The 21804-nt window shown below is 36.3% G+C and overlaps 2 protein-coding genes across 2 annotated transcripts in view; one reads left to right on the top strand and one right to left on the bottom strand.

Moving 5' to 3' along the window:
- Nucleotides 1-16873, top strand: part of LOC149778422 (checkpoint protein HUS1-like) — a 54244-nt gene extending 37371 nt beyond the window's left edge. The window contains exons 6-8 of the mRNA XM_089939246.1: nucleotides 3657-3753; nucleotides 12269-12391; nucleotides 15862-16873. Coding sequence (XP_089795372.1) covers nucleotides 3657-3753; nucleotides 12269-12391; nucleotides 15862-15947 — 306 coding nt within the window. The 3' untranslated portion in view covers nucleotides 15948-16873. The remainder of the gene's footprint in view (nucleotides 1-3656; nucleotides 3754-12268; nucleotides 12392-15861) is intronic.
- Nucleotides 16874-19268: 2395 nt separating this feature from the next.
- The window catches only part of LOC149778421 (arylsulfatase J-like), a 44825-nt gene continuing 42289 nt past the window's right edge, over nucleotides 19269-21804 (bottom strand). The window contains exon 8 of the mRNA XM_089939245.1: nucleotides 19269-21269. Within this exon, the coding sequence (XP_089795371.1) occupies nucleotides 20992-21269 (278 nt within the window). The 3' untranslated portion in view covers nucleotides 19269-20991. The remainder of the gene's footprint in view (nucleotides 21270-21804) is intronic.

The following is a 21804-nucleotide window of genomic DNA, read 5'->3' as shown; positions in this document are numbered from 1 at the left end:
TTTGTATTCTGCCCCATGATATTGGATGCATTCTGGCATCATGGAAGACATGTTTTTTGGCAGAATATAGACCTGTTGGATCTTTTAAACAATCTTGGTCTCAATTGACTAATATCCTTCATTTTTTCTCCAAATGGAACCAATCCCTGGGTTTTAACATGGTTCAGTTCAGATCCATTCGAACCTGTAGCATACACTTCACAAAAATCGCTATCGTACAGGTCATGTTACCTGATAGCTTTAGCTTCTGCATGCAGGGTAAGAGAGCTGCATGCCCTTTATGTCGACCTGCACTCTCTTTAGTTCAGATCGGAGGGTTTGTTGGTTCTCTTAAACAATCGGGCTTGATAGCCAAAAATAGATTACTGTCTGTTGGTAATCAAATGGTCATCACTCTCTCTCTTCCATAGTCAGATCAAGAACAACAGCCATGCAAGATCCTGTTCTCACTCTCAGGCACCAACTTGAAACGCATAGAGATAAATCATGGCACACGCAAACACCTCTTCCTTCCGATGTTTGCCAGAACACAGGATATCATGCTTCAAGCCCTTTCTTCATGGCTTAAATCGGTTGTACACCAGATTATACACCAGATTAGAGTCACCTAACACAGATTACTGCTCAGAAGTTTCAAGCAGTCTCTGCGAGCCTCATGTTTGAACACAGCATTCTGAACCAAGGTATAATAGAGGCTGTTGACTGGCATGCAGAGTCAACCTTCTCAAGCCTACATCTCAGGGTTTTGGCATTGCAGAGGCAACCTCATATCTGGTAGGTCCAGTGGCAGCATTCTGAACTAATTTTGTAGGTAATAAGATTTCAGTAATCAACTTCTTAACTATATGTTAGGGTCACATGTCAAGTAACCAAAGGTTATTTTGTTTATGTAATTAGGAGAATGGGTTATCTTCACATGGGGAAATTCAGCTATTCTTCCATAGAGGTCAGATGTTCAGGATTCCCTCCTCCTATTATTTATTCTCCTAACGTAACGTGGTTGGGGACCATATTCAAAGGAGAAGCAAATTGTTAAGTAAATCATGTTTCTCTGAGAATACTTACCCAATCACATTACTTTAAAAAAAAACCTCAACCACCCAGCCATGTGAACATCCTCAGTATCTCGCTCAGCTAAAAACTAGCAACACCTGGTGGTGCCAGGGGAGGTAATGAGCAAGAGTTATTGCCCTTTGTCTATTGATATAGATAGGGAAAGACGATTTTTCATCTTTAAGTAGGGCTGGATTCACGAGGTAGCAGGCTGATATTCCTAACATGGTGTGATTAAATAAGTAATCTTGGAGTAACATAATTTGCCTAAACATTTGCTTTCTTGATGGGTGGAGGTCATTATATGACACTTTAAAATTATTTAAGTTTTGAATCCATGCTTTACATTTATTAAACATTTTTTATTATTATTTTGAGAATTAGAATGTGATATAGTTTCCCTAAACTTCTGTTGTAGACGTAAGAAAAGAAAAAATTATATCTTTTTTATTCCAATATTTAAATCTTCCCTGACCAGATTCAGCGACCTCATATTACAGATTTTATGCAATTTTAATATTGGCTTTCTCCTTAAACCACTGTTGCTTCCTGGAATTGCCAGGTTGCATACTTTATACCAAATTCAAGTCATATTTGGACCATGATTTACTTACCTGTCACATTATACTAATCCTGCTGATAGTCCGTATTCTTAGGCAGTTGGGCTCATATGTCAATAATTCTTTATTAAGTTTACACTGCATTTGGAATATAACCACCAATTATATTTCATTTACTCCTGCTTGCTTTCCTGCCTTTGGTTATTGTCTCAGGTTAGGGTCCCCAGGTATCATAGGGTTATGCCCTTTTGTATATCAACAGCTCATCTCAGGATCATACCATGTGTTCCTTAAAATACAATTTAGGGGCCATTTGGGAACTCTAGTTTAGACTTTTGTTTGCAAAAAAATAAAATTGAAACAAATTATTTATCAAGCTATTAACTTGGTTTACCATGTTTTGGACCTCCTACATGATTGGGGGTGTAGATAGGTCTGAAGGAACTTTCTGTGTGTCATCAGATGTGACTAATAAAGACTCCGTGTTTACCATGGTATGCATCATGTGATGAAGTTCCCTCTTAGGAGGCTTTAGTCTTCTTATAAAAGAGTGCAGTTTACATAGAAAAACATCCACCTTAAAGTTTGTGTTTAAGGAATGCACCCCTTTTTGTCATTATCTTTGGTTTGAATTCCTTTTTTGTGAGTGTTTGCAACATCTGTACCCTTTTTCTTTTGTCTCATGGTGCATATTTACTTCTGGTTGGGAGTTTGTTTTTTATGAATTTTGTGAATTTTGGCAAGGCTTTTGCCTTTTCTTTTTTCTTTTTTTTGCTACATGTATGTAGTTTTTGCCTGGCACCATGTAGTCTGGATTGTGTTGATTTACCATCAAGCCCTATTAGACTGGCAATAAATTATGAGGATGTGTGTAATTCCCTCATGCCTAAAAATAACCCAAGTGACCAGTGTAAGACTTAAGCCCTACAGATAAAATAAGCAGTGTAAGACTTAAGCCCTACAGATAAAATAAGCAGTGTAAGACATAAGCCATACATATAAAATAAGCAGTGTAAGACTTAAGCCCTACAGATAAAATAGGCAGTCTAAAAGCCCTACAGATAAAATAAGCAGTGTAAGTCTTAAGCCCTGCATATAAAATAAACAGTGTAAGACTTAAGCCCTACAGATAAAATAAGCAGTGTAATACTTAAGCCCTACAGGTGAAATAACATATGTTGTGCCTTAGTTTCATGTTGTAAATTTAACAGAAGATGATGTTCCAAGGTGGGAAATTCCAGCCTAATAAAAAGTCACTCTGTTATGCATTTGAAAGGGCAGTTACAATATCATCTCCCAACAAATGAAAATCGAAGTAAATTTACATTTTTTATTTCAGTAATTTTAAGTTACTGTTCTATTGTGCATACAAAAAACATTTATCTTACAATGCATAGTGTTTGAAATAAACTAAAAGTTAATTATTTCTGGAACAGAAGTTACCTCGATATCTATCTGCATCACTATTAAGTTTATGGCTAGAACATCTAAATATAGAACAGTCTAGAGGAATATAAAGAGGTCATCCTCTGCATTGATACTTCTCAAAATTCTGTAATGACATGTTCTCTTCATAATACATAGACTTGGTTGTCTCATTACTTTTTCATACCAGTTAGTTTGTACACTAATTTTTTTCTGTTTATTTGAAAGAAGTATGTCAGTGCGTGACAGGTGTTCTGCGTAAATGACATCAAATTATATTTATAGCAACAAGGTGAATTTGTAACCTGAACTATTCATACACAATGGTAGACCGGTACAAGGGAATGCAGCTTGCAGCACAACATATATATATATGTTTTGAAACAAGGCTAAATGGGTCTTGTTGAAAGTAGTTTATGATCACATTAAGTTGGAAGGCTCGCGTGTCTTTGTTGAACTATTATCCCAATAAGTTTGGTGCATTCAAATCGGAGAATATAAAAGTTATGTTTGTTTTAAATAAAAGTTGCTTCATACATCATAGCCATATGTTTCTGGGTCATTAATTCCATGATAATTGAAGAAACATCAGGGCAATTATTTCTCTTTTTCTTGCAGACTTTGGCAGCTAATTATAATGGGGAGTTGAAGCTGTCTGTATCAACAGATATGGTGTCAGTCAGCACACATTATCAGGACCTTATTAATCCAGTCAGTGAGTAGTCAATTGTTTTTTTATACATCTTTAAATATTTATTTGTACATCCTACCATTTAACGGTCAGTCCTTCCATACATTAGTAATTATATGTCTGTACATCCTACCACTTCAAAATCAGTCCTTACACAGTTGTCCCCCTCATATACGGCCACCCCTTCTGCACCAGGAAAGTGGCATTATAAGACGGGTGGCCTTTCCAGAGGGGGACTATATTTGTGAGATGTGTATGTATATTTATGTATTAGTAGGAAAGCTACATATAACTTAAAGCTGTTATTATCATCATTTAAAAGTAGCATTACTTATTAAAATGTTCTTGTCTTAAAAACAGATTTATTTCAAGATAACATAAATTATTAGTTCTAAGGCGTGAAATGTGAGTGAGGTATTGTTGGCATGCGCATTACAAAACCATTCAAAAACGTTATTTGAGTCTTGGTACATATGCTGTTTTGTATTCTCTTTCCATTTACTCCATTTTCCCACTGCTGCAGAATGTTATCCTTATTTTACATTTTTGTTTATTTGAGTTTTCCCAACATAAATTTTTCAGCATGTGAACTCTCCCCATCATCGTCAATAACTTTTCTTTTTCTTTTAAAGTATTATTTCTTTGTTTACTTGATGACATGTTACAGGAGGTGATACATGAACTGTCACATGATTTTTCGGTCTTTGTCTGGTACCCTGTTTTGTTTAATGTTAATTGTTTCTCTGTGCGTGTTAAATCCACAAAATCTATTTTTAGCCTATCTGATCATGTTATGATCTTGACAGTTATGTTGGTTGTAATGATCAGTTTTTAAAAACAATTCTTTGAGTTAAGCCTAAAGCTTTATCAAAACACTGCTGACCCCATTTCTATCTGACCCTTTTTTGATCTTGACAATTAAAAATGTCCGGTCATAATCGTATATTTAAAAAAAATCTGCTGTGTGAAGCCAGAATCTCTATCACAACACTGCTGACCCCATTTCCTACAAACGTTAGAATTCATGATATAATAATAAACTTAGTGGTACATGAACTTTAGCCAACACTTCTTTCAGTAACGAAAACCTGACATCCAGAACAGACATCAGGAAAGATAATCGGATTACTTGCCTCACCATAATTAAATATTGGTTCTTGACAAAATAATAAAATGTGGCCACTTGTGAGGGGTAAATTTTACATTTGTGCACTAATATGGTGGCCACTGGTCACGTTAGCGGGGGGTGGCCTTTCTTGAAGGGTACTTTTGAACACAAACTCATTGATGCCAAGGAATTCTGGCCGTAAAGAGTTGGTAGCCGCTGGTCAGGGGGGCCATTCATGAGGGGGACCACTGTACATCTGTAATTGTATATCTGTACATCCTGTCACTTTAAAATCAGTCCTTCTTTGAATCAGTAAACATGTCTGTACATCCTACCACTTCATATTTAATCCATCCAGGTTTTTTGTATCACCACTGTAAAGTCAGTACTGCCATGCATATGAATTATATGTGTGCACAGCCTACCACTTCAGGGTCAGCCTTTCCATACATTTGTAATTATAGGTCTGTACATCCTACCACTTCAAGGTCAATCCTGCTATACATCTGTCCACATCTTTTTATATAACCATTGTAAGGCTCCCCTTCTATATATCTGTAGTCATGTGTCTGTACATCCTTCTGTATATCTGTAAACATGTCTGTACACTACCACTTCAAGGTCAGGCCTTCCATACATTTGTACTCATATGTCTGTACACCTTACCACTTAAAGGTCAATCATTCTATACATCTGTAACCACTTCTGTACATCCTGCTACTTCAAGGTCAGTCCTTCCATACCTCTGTAATCATGTCTGTACATCCTACCACTTCAAGGTCAAGGTTCTTCTGTACATCTGTAATTCTATATATGTACATCCTACTATTCCAAAGTCAGTCCTTATATAAATTTGTCTTTACATCCTACCACCTCAAGGACAATGTTCTTCTGTACATCTGTAATTATATATATGTACATCCTACTAATCCAAAGTCAGTCTTTATATACATTTGTCTTTACATCCCACCACTTCAAGGTCAAGGTTCTTCTGTACATCTGTAATCAATTGTCTATATATCCAACCACTTCAAGGTTAATCCTTCTGTACAGCTGTAACCATGTCTGTACATCCTTCTATACAATGTAATCATGTCTGTACATCGTAACACTTCAAGGTCATTTCATCCATTCATCTTTAATTCTCTGTATATCCATCCAAGGCTACCTCATTATCATGATCTCTTTGTAAACAATTTTTTAAAATATCTGTGCAAATGTAGATGTACATATATAAATTGCCTAGTTTGATTTGCAGTTTGATCAGTATTTTGTCCTATGGATCTTTCTGTGGTAAAAACCTTATTAAGACATTTATGCAGAATCTGATTGACCTAGGCAATTAGATCTGGTATACATGTTTTTATGTAAATGTGGATTTATTTCAAGATTTTAAAGTTCTTTCTTTTTATATATAACATCTAGTTAATTTGTTTTAACTCTTATTTACTGTGAATGTAACCTATTTTTTACTTATGAAGGCAGTAAATGAAGAGAGTGGTTTTATCAACCGCATTTGACATGCCAGTCATAAGGCAGAATGTTTCATGTTCTACTTTTGTCTGTCTGTCTGTCCATCTGTTCTGTATTCTGTTTCCAAGTTTATTTCCACCCATTAACTCAAATTCTTCATCATCTACCATTACCAACATTTGTAAGACACTTGCATTTGGGGCAAGAAAGAAGCCTATTGATTTCAGATTCAGGTCAAACATCAGTGTCTTACATACTGAAACAAGGAAAACTGTTTCCACAGAACAATTTGACTGGTATTGTTAACTGTCCTCCTGACTTTGTAAATGATTATGAAATATGAGAGATACTCATTGAACTGGGAGATGGGAGTTAAAAGGTCACAGATCAATAGTGAAAATGGTTTCCAGTCATTATCTTTAAAGCTCTGTCAATGGCTTCAACCAAACTGTGATATGAATTCAAGACAAGGGAAGATGTCAGTCCATTTTGGAGTCAAAATGTACAATTTTATTGTCACAGGGATTGAAAGCAGGAAAACCAGTTTCCACAAAACTTCTTAACAGGCTCAAATTTATTGTTAATCTGCTAATTCAAGTTCAGTGATTTTGTAGACATGTCTCTGAACATTCAGCCATCACTAATTAGTTTGAGCAGTGAAAATGTCCGCTGGCCACAATTATAGCAGTTAACAAGTGGTTGTTGTTGTTCTAGGGTTTAACGCCATTTTCAGCACAAGATAGGCTATACATGGCAGCCAGTATAACTGGTGGAGGAAGAACCCTGGAAAACCCAGGGAAGAACCACCGACCCACGAGAAGCTACTGGCAGGCTTTCCCACATACCCACGCTAGCCGAGCCTGGACTCGAACCCAACAAGTGGTCTTATGTCGAATGTATGAAATAAAATATAAATACCTACCTGCATGAGACGAGTTACATTTAGAGCTAGCAGTGAAAATGGACAAGTATTATTTGATGCATCAGTTGAATTAGGGTGATTATTGTCAAGCAGATTTCATGCTGGTAACAAAAGATTGAGGGTATCAAGCTAGTTGGAAAAAGTCATATTGGCTGACTCAGCGAATCTTAGAATAATACCAAAAAAATCTGTTTTAATATGTATGTCATTGTTTCTTGGCAGTTAGAAAGTTTCTCTAAGGTGTGCAGCCACCACCAAAACATTAGAAATTAAATGATGATAAGAAAAAGCATGAGCTTAAATATGACCAAGAGAAGATAGTAAAAAAAGTACCAGAAATGATGGGAAAATGCATAAGAATGGCTAAAGTATGACCCTGGAAAGGCAGTGGTGTCATGCACTTTCTGCACAGAGTATTCAGAGAAGTGCAAAAGTGCATGCAGTACTTTGTTCACTTATGGTTGTAAAAACTTTCATAAAATTTTTTAAATTGCCCTTGAATCACACGAATTGTTGTGCTCCTTATCTAATAAGACACCAAGGATTCTAACCATAGAGATGTCGTTAAGCTGTGGCATGTTGTCAGACCAAGAAACAGAAGGCTAGAAACCAAGATATCAGTGGTTAATCCCCATGAGATGCCATCAAGCTGTTGCATGCAGTCAGACAAGGAAACAGAAGGCTAGAGACAAGGTATCAATGATTATACCCCAAGAGATGCCATCAAGCTGTTGCATACAGTCAGACCAGGAAATAGAAGGCTAGAGACAAGGTATCAATGATTATACCCCAAGAGATGCCATCAAGCTGTGGCATGCAGTCGGACCAGGAAACAGAAGGCTAGAGACAAGATATCAATGATTATACCCCATGAGATGCCATCAAGCTGTTGCATGCAGTCAGACAAGGAAACAGAAGGCTAGAGACAAGGTATCAATGATTATACCCCAAGAGATGCCATCGAGCTGTGGCATGCAGTCAGACCAGGAAACAGAAGGCTAGAAACCAAGATATCAGTGATTAATCCCCATGAGATGCCATCAAGCTGTTGCATGCAGTCAGACAAGGAAACAGAAGGCTAGAGATAAGATATCAGTGATTATACCCCAAGAGATGCCATCAATCTGTGGCATGCAGTCAGACCAGGAAACAGAAGGCTAGAAACCAAGATATCAGTGATTAATCCCCATGAGATGCCATCAAGCTGTGGCATGCAGTCAGACCAGGAATTAGAAGGCTAGAGACAAGATATCAATGATTATACCCCAAGAGATGCCATCAAGCTGTGGCATGCAGTCAGACCAGAAAACAGAAGGCTAGAGACAATGTATCAATGATTATACCCCATGAGATGCCATCAAGCTGTTGCATGCAGTCAGACCAGAAAACAGAAGGCTAGAGACAACGTATCAATGATTATACCCCAAGAGATGCCATCAAGCTGTTGCATGCAGTCAGACCAGGAAACAGAAGGCTAGAGACAAGATATCAATGATTATACCCCATGAGATGCCATCAAGCTGTTGCATGCAGTCAGACAAGGAAACAGAAGGCTAGAGACAAGGTATCAATGATTATACCCCAAGAGATGCCATCAAGCTGTTGCATGCAGTCACAACAGGAAACAGAAGGCTAGAGACAAGGTATCAATGATTATACTTCAAGTGATACTATAAAGCTGTGGCATGCAGTCACACCAGGAAACAGAAGGCTAGAGACAAGATATCAATGATTATACCCCATGAGATGCCATCAAGCTGTTGCATGCAGTCACACCAGGAAACAGAAGGCTAGAGATAAGATATCAATGATTATACCCCAAGAGATGCCATCAAGCTGTTGCATGCAGTCACACCAGGAAACAGAAGGCTAGAGACAAGGTATCAATGATTATACTTCAAGTCATACTATAAAGCTGTGGCATGCAGTCACACCAGGAAACAGAAGGCTAGAGACAAGATATCAATGATTATACCTCAAGAGATGCCATCAATCTGTGGCATGCAGTCAGATCAGGAAACAGAAGGCTAGAGACAAGATATCAATGATTACACCCCAAGAGATGCCATCAATCTGTGGCATGCAGTCAGATCAGGAAACAGAAGGCTAGAGATAAGATATCAATGATTACACCCCAAGAGATGCCATCAATCTGTGGCATGCAGTCAGATCAGGAAACAGAAGGCTAGAGACAAGATATCAATGATTACACCCCAAGAGATGCCATCAATCTGTGGCATGCAGTCAGATCAGGAAACAGAAGGCTAGAGATAAGATATCAATGATTACACCCCAAGAGATGCCATCAATCTGTGGCATGCAGTCAGACCAGGAAACAGAAGGCTAGAGATAAGATATCAATGATTATACCCCAAGAGATGCCATCAAGCTGTTGCATACAGTCAGACCAGGAAACAGAAGGCTAGAGACAAGGTATCAATGATTATACCCCAAGAGATGCCATCAATCTGTGGCATGCAGTCAGACCAGGAAATAGAAAACCAAAGATGAGGCTTTATGAACTAGATCTAATGGAAGAATTAAGATATAAAATGAATATGATCTTTTAGCTTTCAGTGAGTTTTGAGATAAGGTTTATATTGTTTTGAATTGATGTTAATGAAAAATAAATGTTGAATTAGAAACTGAGTTAACTTCAGTTTGATTTTAACAGGATCATTAAAATTTAGGTAGGATCAGTAATAGTGTTATTATGGTAATCCACTGTGTTAGTGGAAAATATCAGAATTTTCTAGCACTGACTTAATTTCTGCATAGTATACATGAACAAAGCTCTGTGGATGGCTTACATTTGAGACAAGGATGACACCTATTGATCTCGGTTTGTCATGTATCCAGTCAGTGGAATAGGGTTTTACATAAAAGAAGTATAGTTGTTGTTGTTGTTGTGGGGTTTAACGCCATTTTTCAGCACACGATAGGCTATATATGGCGGCCAGTATTAATGGTGGAGGAAGAACCCGGGAAAACCCCAGAAAGAACCACCGACCCACGAGAAGCTACTGGCATGCTTTCTCACATACCTACATTGGCTGAATCTGAGAAGTATAATCATGCCATTTACCACATAGAAGGCATAACACTTTTAACCTTGATAATGTAACAAAAGGCCAATGACACATCAAAACCATAATTTGTTTCCACAAATTACGATTTAAGTCCACTTTAACATTATTTATCATCATTTGCAGAGGTCTGAACTCTGTTTTACTGTATCCTTTTAATAAATAGACGATCTGAAATGAGTAGTGATTTAATATTGAATTTATGAAACGAGTTTAATAGTGTCCGACTTTTGTGAGCCTTGGTGAGTTTCATAAATTTAACATTAAATCATTACCCATTTGAGATTCTCTTTATGACATAGTTTTTTTTTATTGTAATGGAAATAGAAAGAAGAAGAAATATATTTCATTCATTCTGACTCAGACAATGTTCCTTTCATTTGCTATGGTTAAAGAAAATAGTCCCAAACTATTGTCGATTTTTTGTTGTTGCCAGTTTTATAACCAGTAAAATTTAAAAACAGATTTTGTGCTTCAAATTAGAATTAAAAGAGTAATTATCCTTTAGAATGAATGGAACAATTGACTCAGAGAACATTGTTTCTCAGAACAGAATGTGTATGGAAGTTCCACGTGATGTCACATAGTTTGATTCATTGAGGTTAGACGATCTATGTAACAATGTTGATACCTAAGGTATGCCACTTTCAGTACTGGAAGTTGATGGATATTCATGCAAAAGGATTATTATTGGATGAAGAAATTCCATATTTACTGTAATGAATTTGTGACCGGATATTTGCATTAATTGATTTGGAACAGGAAACAGTGGGAATTGCATCAAATAAGAGACATTAGATCATTTGAGCTATTTTACCACGTAAAAATACAGTGGTTTGATAGAGCTAATGTTCTGTCAGTTGAGAGACCAGTTTATGTCTACATTCTTCTATGAACAGAGGTGAGTTTGTTTGTTTCTAGGAGTTAACATTTAAACCATTCTTTATATAAGACGAATTCCTTGTTACATTATTACTGCCCACCCCTCCCCTCATGCACGCTGTCAGTGGACCAATACCCTTAATTTTATTTGTTGTTGTTGTTTGGGGTTTAATGCCATTTTTTCATCTTATGATAATACATGGCATAACAAGCCCCAGTGGGGTAAATTAACCATATTCAGAAAGACATGACCTTTTTTCTCCATTTCCTTTGGTCAGTGGATTTGAAAAATGGTCAGCAAAATATTCATAGTATTAGTAAAAAGAAAAAATTTCATAAGGCAGTAAAGAAAATTTTCCCATGATTGTAGCCAGTCAGTAAAGACAATACTGTGCAAGAATTTCATGGGCTTATTTGGACTATTCAGAAACACATAAAGTGATCTGTTAACATGTGTTAATATCAGAAATATTAAACTGTACACGCTATATGTAATAACCATGCTGGTGGCCTAGTGGTTAGAACATCCACCTCAGATGCAGGAGGTCGTGGGTTCGATCCCCAGCCAAGTCATATCAAAGACTTACAAAAATGTTACTAACAGCTGCCTCACTTGGCGCTCAGCATTAAGAGGTTAGTGTTAGGACTGGTCGGCCTGGTGTCAGGATAATGTGACTGGGTGGGACATCATGCTACATGTCTGTCGCATGATGTCCCAGTGCTAGACATCACTATAAACTGCCACACTGCAGACATCGTAGCAATATGACTGAAAAGTTTTTAAAGCTACATTAAAAGTCCCCCCCCCCCAACTCTATATGTAAGTGTACAGACTATATGATAATGATTCAACATTGAGTACTACATAGTACTTAAGTTGTGTAAATTGAGGATCCGGCTATACTCATTACAGTTTGTTTGGCATGTACCTATAGAGTTTATTACTTTTTCTTTAGTGCTGAACAGATGTGTACTTAAAGTTGTCAGATTTATACATGATATGCTAATTCTACCTTTTGCATATGCTTAACAATGTTCATTATCCTGTTGCTTAATTTTGTATGGCAGGAAAAGACAAGGGTTCAGATGAGGACAGAGAACCCCAGGAATTTTCAGAAGCTAAAATTGATATAAGACGATTTGCCCAGTTTTTGTCTGGCCAGCAAGTGATTCCAAACAGAGTCATATGCAGTGAGTAAAATCATACATACAAGAAATACAAACAAGTACAATATTTGCCTATACAGTGAAACCTTTCTATAAAGGACACTCATTGACTTTATAAACTTATATCCATTATTAGGGCCACTCTCAAAGAAGTCTGCAGAGCCCTGCAGTAATCCCATACATCTATCTGTCCATCAGTCTGACCATCCTTCAGCAATTTGGTTTATGCAGATACCTTTAATGGAAATTGCTGGAGTTTAACAAAATCTGGTATGCAGCTTTGTATTAATAAGACCCTCAAATGAGTTGAATTTCCAGCTGTTGTTTTCTCATTCTCCATTTAAAGGAGTGATGATTCTCATTTCTGCAGATTAACATTTCCAAGGATTGTCGGACTAGATTTGGCTACAGCTCAATATAAATGAACTCAAGTTTCCAGTGGTCCATGACATCATTTACAGAATTGATGCCCAATCAGTTTCCAGTGGTCCATGATATCATTTACATAAATGATGCCCAATCAGTTTCCAGTGGTCCATGACATCATTTACAGAATTGATGCCCAATCAGTTTCCAATGGTCCATGACATCATTTACGTAAATGATGCCCAATCAGTTTCCAGTGGTCCATGACATCATTTACAGAAATGATGCCCAATCAATTTCCAGTGGTCCATGACATCATTTACAGAAATGATGGCCATTCAGTTTACAGTGGTCCATGACATCATTTACAGAAAATGATGCCCAATCAGTTTCCAGTGGTCCATGACATCATTTACATAAATGATGCCCAATCAGTTTCCAGTGGTCCATAACATCATTTACAGAAATGATGCCCAATCAGCTTCCAGTGGTCCATGACATCATTTACAGAAATGATGCCCAATGATTGCTGATCCTACTGACTTTGGTCCCACAGCATAACTATATGACATGCAATTTTATGTTGTTGAAACCTTGAATGAGCTCAATTTTCAGTTTATGATAACATTTGGAGGATTTGTGCCCCCTATTAACTACCTTCCTCACTTCAGTTTCCACAGTTTCACTCTAAAAAGTTTTTTTTTTATTTCAACCAAACTTGATATGGTGCTATACATTGCCCTTTAAGTGGTTTTGATTCCCAGCATGTACATGTCATTCACAGGAGTTCAGCCCCCTGATTGGCAGTTATCCTGACTTCTCTGAACTAAGGTTTATTGAATTTCAACCAGATCTGGCATGTAGCTTGATACTGACCTTGCTCCATTATCATGATCATTTACAGTAGTTATGCCCCCTGATTGCTCTGTCTTTTGGTTGATGCAGCATAACTTTAAGGACAATTAGATTTCAACCAAATTATGCATCTTCAGCACAAAATAGTCTAATTGTGTTGCTGTGCCGTAAAACACCAAACCAACCATGCACCTTTATATTGATGGGTTCTTGTACGATTTCCAGCATTCCACATCATTTAGGGGAGTTAGGCTCCCTGATTGCTTATTCTTCTAACTTTGATTTCCCAACACAAGCTCCTTATTTTAAGGGTCTGTTTTATGAAATGTGACTGAGACACTTTGCATTGCACATACAGCTAATAATTCAGGTGAAATATGATGGAAAACTTAAGAAAAGGGGTACTTAAAATGTTCTCCTTGATGAACATATAACTGTTATAAAGAAGTGTATGTGCTGCAGGTATCATTGTAGCAGTGTTGCCTCTATCTTGTTTTGGGAGGGCACTACATCTTGCCCTGCCTAAGTGGCATCCTGTCCTCTGTTGGTAGTGCCCTTCCTTTGTCCTCCTTGGGGATCTTCTTCTTTTAAATCTCCAGAAGCTTAATACAATATAACATTCTATATGTACATTTTCCGGCATCATGACAGCATCATTTACTCCTGATTTCCACTTTTAATACAAATATTATCTTAAATGCATCAGTGGAGTGCATAATAATTATCTCTCTTAATGTACTCTCAAAAGAGACTTTACTGCACTTTAAATGCCCTGACAGGCACCCTGCTTTGATTAGTGATCTGATATTGTACAACATATGTACCCAATTTCTTACAGATTTGTGAAATAGTTGGGGACTTTTGCCATATAAGATTATGGATAATGAATGGACATACAAATGGAGAAAAACAAGAAGAAAAAAAATCAAACTCACAAGTTATGAAGAGCAAATGGCACACTGGAACACCAGTCTGATATGTGTAAAAAGTTTGAGATACCTTGATATAAAAGTGTGACATATAAACTAATGGATGGATGGACAGATGGACTTGTGAAAGGATGGACAGGACTAATTTATTTATGCCATGCCAAATTCATTGGGCAGAGGATAATAATTACCAGAAACAATGAACCCGATTTGATGTTTGTCATTATGAGTAGTTCCATAAGAGAGGACTCTTGAAAATGTGCATATTTGATGCTGTTTGCGATGACTGTTAGCCTTTGTGTGACTGAAATCATGGCCACAACAACTATTGTAGGTGCACCATTTGGTATTAATTTTGATGCAGCTGCATTCACAAGTACGTGTCTATTCTGAATTGCATGCAGCTGCACGGTGGAGTCTTAATATGAGCAGTAAATTGTACTCATTGGTAATCGAAGGTAAAATAATCAGTGGTGCTGAGTTTGAGACTAATGGCAGAAATGGAAAATTGCAGAGTCATGAGCACAAACAAGAAACAGCTTGGATTCATAAAAGGTAAAAGCCAAATAAAAAGAATCTTCATGCAGAAGACTGGTTATCGATTGAAACAGCAGCTGGCATTGTAAGTTGCCTGATCAGTATTGATTGGTACCATATTCAGTCACATTTATGACAAAGCAAAGTAACACTATATGGAACCAAATCCAAGTAGTATCAAAAGCTGGGTTTTGCCCTTTCTTGGAAACTTTTTAGAGCAGTAAAATCCACCTGAGGCTGGATCACATGCGTGCAAAATTAAAATCGCTAAACATGCAATGGTCACATATGGACTAAGTATGTCATGGAAGGGTAGAGACGAGAACCGTGGTCAGGGACCCAGAGGGGACAAAAAAGAGGCAAAACAAACACTTTGATACCACTAAAGTACTATTATATAAAATTATGCATGTAAATAGTGCATGTCATATAAAGCACTATTATGTCAAGTTATACATGTAAATAGTACTTGTCATATAAAACACAAAGACAAAGAGGAGAGATACAAACAAGTTGAGCAACTCAAGTTTTTTCCCAACACCACAATATCAGCCAGCAACCAAAATCTATTCCCACTGCACATAATCAGAATTTTAGTACCCAGTAACGTCAAATTCTTCAAACTCATGGTGAGGTGTTTCAGCCACAGGCTATATACACATCTATTTTCAGTTGAGTAAGAGTCCTTAAATGTTCATCCAAAAATGCTATTGAAAGACTATGTTTACATATGAGATGAAATTTTCATAATACCTAAAATTATTGTGTAAATATATATCTTTCAGTTAATGCTTTATTTCCTTTCAGACATTGTTCATAAAAGAGTGGTCCATTTTTATCTCCAGCATGAAGATGTCTCCCTACAGTACTTCATGCCAGTGATAGCTACCTGACCTGATGCCATAAAGACAAATGTAACATCAGATGCAGTATTTTAATAGGCCAATTTCCTGACTAGACAGATTGACTGCTGCCGAGTTGCACCCTTTAAGAATTTTCAGAAGATGAGGTGACACCATTAAAAACAGCGCATACAGATAAAAATCTCAGATGAAATGTAGGGTCTCTTACTAGCTTTCACATTTTTATACACCTGTCATATGGTGGTGCATACTATCTTGTGTTATCCTCTGTCTATCTATTACTAATTTTGATACTGCACAGACACTTGAGTTGACCATCTACAGTTACCAAAGTGTGATGGCTTGCAAGTGAGATAAGGAAGAATCCTATAAATTTTGGGTTATCAGATTAAGATCACTGCGACTGGTTTCTTCACATGATCAAGAAATAACAGACTTTGCGGATGGCTTACAATGGTGGCATGATGAAACCTGTCAGTTTTAAGGTCAATGGTAAAGGTTAATGTGACTAAAAGAGGTATTATTTTATGATTTTATCCTTTGTCCATCTGTCACTAATTTTCTGTACAGTCACTCGCGCTGCCGAACTATGAGGATGGCTTGTAGTTAAGGTAAGGAAGAATCTTATCAATTTTGAAGTTGAAGATTAAGGTCACTGTGACTAAAAGGAAAAAATGGTTTCTGCACAATGACTATTTTTCCACCATCAGAAGCTACAAATTTACACATTGGGTCAGAAGAATCCTTTCAGTGTTAAGGTTAAAGGTTAAGGTCAGTGTGAGATTTCCAGAATTATGGAGCAGGTGTAGGAATTGTTCACATGTACTGCCTGATATGAAAATTGTATGCATTGTATGAAAGAAACGTTGATAACTTCTGTATAATACTATGCATGAATTGTAGCCAATGCTTTGACAAGACCATGTTCTTATTAAATTATGTTGAAAATTGCAGAATTGTTATGGGTGTTTATTATTAACCCATTTTATCCTGAATACGCCTGCAGTTGTATCCCATTTTGTCCTGAATAAGACTACGGTCGTACTCTACTACGTATGTGTGTAGCATCTCTAGAAACACGTGTTATACATCACAAATATTTGTGTACTTCTTCACCTACACAGGAAATGGTTAAAGCAAGCATGCGCAGTGAAATTTTTAAAAAAACGTTGGAAAAGACACTGTTGACTTGAAAACCGATCGATAAAATGATGGACGACAACTCTGATGTAAATTTACATGGATGTTGATAGCGAGGGTAGCAACATTGAAGTTGAGGATTTTGATGATTCTGATAATGATATTGACTTAAATGATGGGTTACAATTGAATAAAGTTGATGAAAAAGATGATGCATGGCTTCATGCACTTTTTGATAGCGATTCAGAGAATGAAGCTGACTTTGAAGGCTTTCAAGAGGAATGGGTCCAGGATGATTTTTCGATTCGGTTACAGCCAAGATTAAAATTGTTAGAAGGAGCAACTGTTCAACATCCAGATGAAGCAGATGCACAACATTATTTTGAGTTACTTTGGGATGAATTATTATGGACAAAACTTGTTGATGAAACAAATCGTTATGCTGAACAGGAGCGTAGAAAAAATCCCCCCTCCCAACCAAAGTCACCAAGATGGACACCAGTCGATATTCCCACAATGAAGGCATTTATAGGCTTATGTTTTGCCATGGGAATAATTCGTCTTCCATCAAGACATAATTATTGGCGACAAAATAAGCATATATTTGTCACATCATTCAATAAAATCATGTCTCATGACAGATTTGATCTGATTTGGAGATACTCTCACCTGAGAACCACAAATGTTATTGCAGTAATTGTATCTGATTGGCTGAATTTGTTACCACCCTAGAGATTATTTATCTAAATAGACTTAAATTATTTTGGGTCTCAGACAAGTACAGTTATGAACAAAATTTACACATATTAATATGATGTTGCATTTGATAGGCTAAACCTGTCAAGACTTTGTTGACTATTTCTGATGAGATTTCAAACAACATGAAGTCCATCAAGGGGTATGGAAATGTAAGCAAATTTTAAAAAAAATCTTTACCAAAACTTAATACAATAGTTTTTAGGACTGTGACCTTGACCTCACCTCATGGTCAAATAGGCACTTGTGAATTATCTAAGCTTCATGATTCATCCAAAGTATAAAGAAAATCCATTAATGATTAAGGAAATATTAGCAAATAAAATAAAAACTATGCTAGTTATGTGCAACAGCCAATGTGAACATGTTAATTGTCAGGGGTCATAATTCTGTACAAAATGACATTGACTCGCACACAAGTACATCTAGGTCTCTAAACACCTAATTACATAAAAAAATGTATTGAATGGTTACTGGGCTGTTCAGGTTACACTGCCGTAGTGGAGATGAAACATTGATGCATAGAGGGTAATAACTCCATCAAAGTTGGAACTGAAATAATAAAATCCTTCATATGCTCTGTTTGTGGTAGGCAATTTATCAACTAAATTTCATCCAGTTATGTGTAATGGTTGCTGATTTATGCTAATTATAAAAATGAAAACTGACAAATATGGATGGTGAGTACTACTGGGAATCACTGAATGGAAGATGTAGCACAATTATGTTTCAGTTTGTATATGTGTTATGTTCATTAAGTGAATTTGAAACATTTAGAGTTTTTCTGTTAGATTTCAGTTACAAGATTAATTTTATTGATTTGCAGTTACTCTAGCAATTTTTCTGTTCAGGTAATAAACAGGTCAGCAACATTTTGGTTCACATGAGTGAAGGCTGATTGAACATTTGTGTACCGCTGTTTGTCCTGGATTAGCCAACTATTAGACACATTGCACTAAGATAATCACTGGGAAACAATGTTGGCATCTTCTTATATTAACAATTATCAACCTAATGTAAGAGCTGTAAGTAAGTCTTTAAGATAAACAAAAACAAGCTGACAACAAAGTGCAGTAATTGGACATATTTTAAATGAACAAATAATGTCTTTATTCATTAAAGAAAAATGATGAGACAGTTTTTTCACTAGAATACAAATTTCTCCAGATTAACTAATCAAACTCTATTTTCCTTTTGGCAATAAAATTGGTAGCATTCAGGAGAAATCAGTGAAGCAGTTGTGAAAGTTCAGAAGTCATTCCACAACTGTTTTACATCAGAATTTGTGTTATAGTCAATTTTCCAGGGTCTACAATCATTATTTAGACACCACAAAGCCATGAAAATCCTCAAAAATTATTTTGTATGTAAACTTGGCAAAGCATTACTTTTTAAATGGCCAAGCAACTATGGATTTCACTGTTTTACCAAAAGGTAATATAAGAAGAAAAGAGCTTCAGGAGTTAAATATCTTTATTATCTGTGAAAATAAATTGTACAGATCTAGAGCTAAAACAAGTATTGCATATTAGATGTATGCCCTAATGTGGTTGTTTTTTATGCAGGTACTTGATCTGTATATAGTAATTAATCATACTATTAAACTTTTTGATACTGTGAAAGGAATAATTTAGATCTTAGACATAACGTATGCAAAGAAACAAAAAAAGTCATTAAAAATCTTCACCAAAGATGCACATAACTAACAAACTGACTAGATCTCTTAATAAACACAACAGAAAAGCCAACCACAGAGTACGCCTCACTCCATCTGCCTTAAGTAAACTTTATGGGAAGTTTTAACTTTTCAGATCTGAAGTGGATGGAGTTAACCTTGAAGGGTAACTTGCAACTTTACCTTTTGGCGTTCTGCATACCTTCACGTATAGTCATGAGATTAATTTAGTCATATCTATTCAGAGCATAATAGTCTGATGTACTTCCATAAATTTCATACAAAGTTTAAATGCAAAATACCTTATATACAAAGCTGAACCGATTAATCGGCCATGCTCATAATCGGCAATTTTAATAATCGGCTATACGTGGTATCGGCATAATTGGCAAAAAGTTACATCAGTACAGCTTTACTTATATACTTGACTGCAATTCCAGTCCAACTGTAAAATGTACAGACCAAGATCAGCCACTGCATAATTTGCTGGCAGATCTTGGTCTATGCAGTTTATTAGGGTTAATCAGTGGAACAAATAACACAGACCCTAATTTCCATGCACATTATCTGACAGTAGATTGGAGTCCATGTTGTTTGCAACTAATAAGTAAGCATATACTATAGATATTTCAGCTATTGTAAAACAGCATTCATTTATCTGTGAGCTGATTATACTTGGGGAAAATATCAAGGAGAATCTGTCTTCAAAATTAAATATTAACAAATCTGACTGAAATTAGGCACATGTGTAATACAAAATCTGCACAATTTTTACGATCTGTTCATGAAACGTGTGACTGCAATAACTTATAAATCAAACAGCACCAAAACTAAACACTTGCATATAATATTTGCAACACATACCTTTGTTTCCTCAGATAAATACCCATACATTTAAACGTCATCCCCTTCCTATTTTTCACATAAAGAAGGAGTTTCCTCCTTAAATATTTGGTCTCATAATAGCCAATAAATTGCAAAGCTGCTAAATAGTTTAGTCATAAAAATGCACAAATGAGTAGCTTCACGTAGATTTACAGTAATATTTTAGATAAAGTCCTTTCCAAAACCTACGGTGAGATCATTTATCTTTACTAATAACTTTTTCATCCTATCAAACTTCTTAAAATTGTACTTCATCTGTCCACATAAAATGAATTAAAGAAAACTTCATATTGTGTAAAATATACATTCTGAATTATGGGGATTAACATTTTTAGCACATGACAGACTATACATAGTGACCAGTATATTTGGTGGAGGAAGAACCACTGACCCATGAAAAACTATTTCTACACATACCCATACTGGTCAAGCCACAACTTGAACACACATGGACAAAAGTGAAAAATGTGATTTGTAAATGCAAGACCCTTATACCACTAACCCACTTGGAGCCCTATATAAAATATAAAAACAGACTAAAGGAATTATAACAGTTAAGATGCCAGAACACTGTAAATGACTAAAACAACAAAATAAATCTATTCTTTGTTGCATTTGTCACTCCCATGGCCCCCAAAATCCTCCATGTAATTTTGGGTCAGCTCGGGGGTCAGATTTGGGGTAGTGGCAAGGCACAGCTGTGGACTGATAATATGATAACCTGTCTAACATCTCTTTCACTTTGCTAGGATATGCATCAGTGAGATCTGTTTCTTCATAAGGGTCCTTGGCTATGTTAAATAACCACAAATTTTTTGTTTGCATAAAATTAACTGAACGATTGGATTTGAACAGTGCAAAGTTGGCATCAGGTGGTGGTATCCAACTGCTATTACCTGCAAGAAAAAACATTATCAAATCAAACTGGAGTTTTTTAATGTTGTATGAAAAACATCAATACAATCTAAAAGAATCTGTATAAATACTAAGTGTGATTATTTATGAAAACTAATTTTTTCTAGTAAAGTACGTTTCTTCATGAATACTTACCCAATTATAATAGCTTAGGAGAATCACTATTACCTTGCAAATCTAGTCCTCTCGGGTTAAAGACTTTAAGCTGAAAAGTTTAAAGTTATCTGCCCACCTAGGTGTCATTCGGGCAGATTTCTCCTTGGCACTGGGATTAGCACCAAATCCCATGAATATCTCAGTTACTACTGGAGCAGAAGGCATGCTTTCTATATTGATGTAACTGCAGGGAGGCTGGGAGGGCGTACGTGGGTTACAATTGGACAAGTATTTGCAAAGAAACATACTTTACTAGACAAAATTAGTTTGTTCTTTGAATACAGTACCCAATCATAATACCTAAAGAGGATATAGGTAAGAGGTGTTGGGAGATACATTCTCTTATCCCAGAGATGCCAT

This window comes from Sinohyriopsis cumingii, chromosome 17, assembly GCF_028554795.1.
Source record: "Sinohyriopsis cumingii isolate HCF-2022 chromosome 17, ASM2855479v2, whole genome shotgun sequence".
NCBI classification, from domain to species: domain Eukaryota; kingdom Metazoa; phylum Mollusca; class Bivalvia; order Unionida; family Unionidae; genus Sinohyriopsis; species Sinohyriopsis cumingii.
Note: the sequence above shows the minus strand (reverse complement) of the source record. Positions and strands in the feature narration are given on the sequence as shown.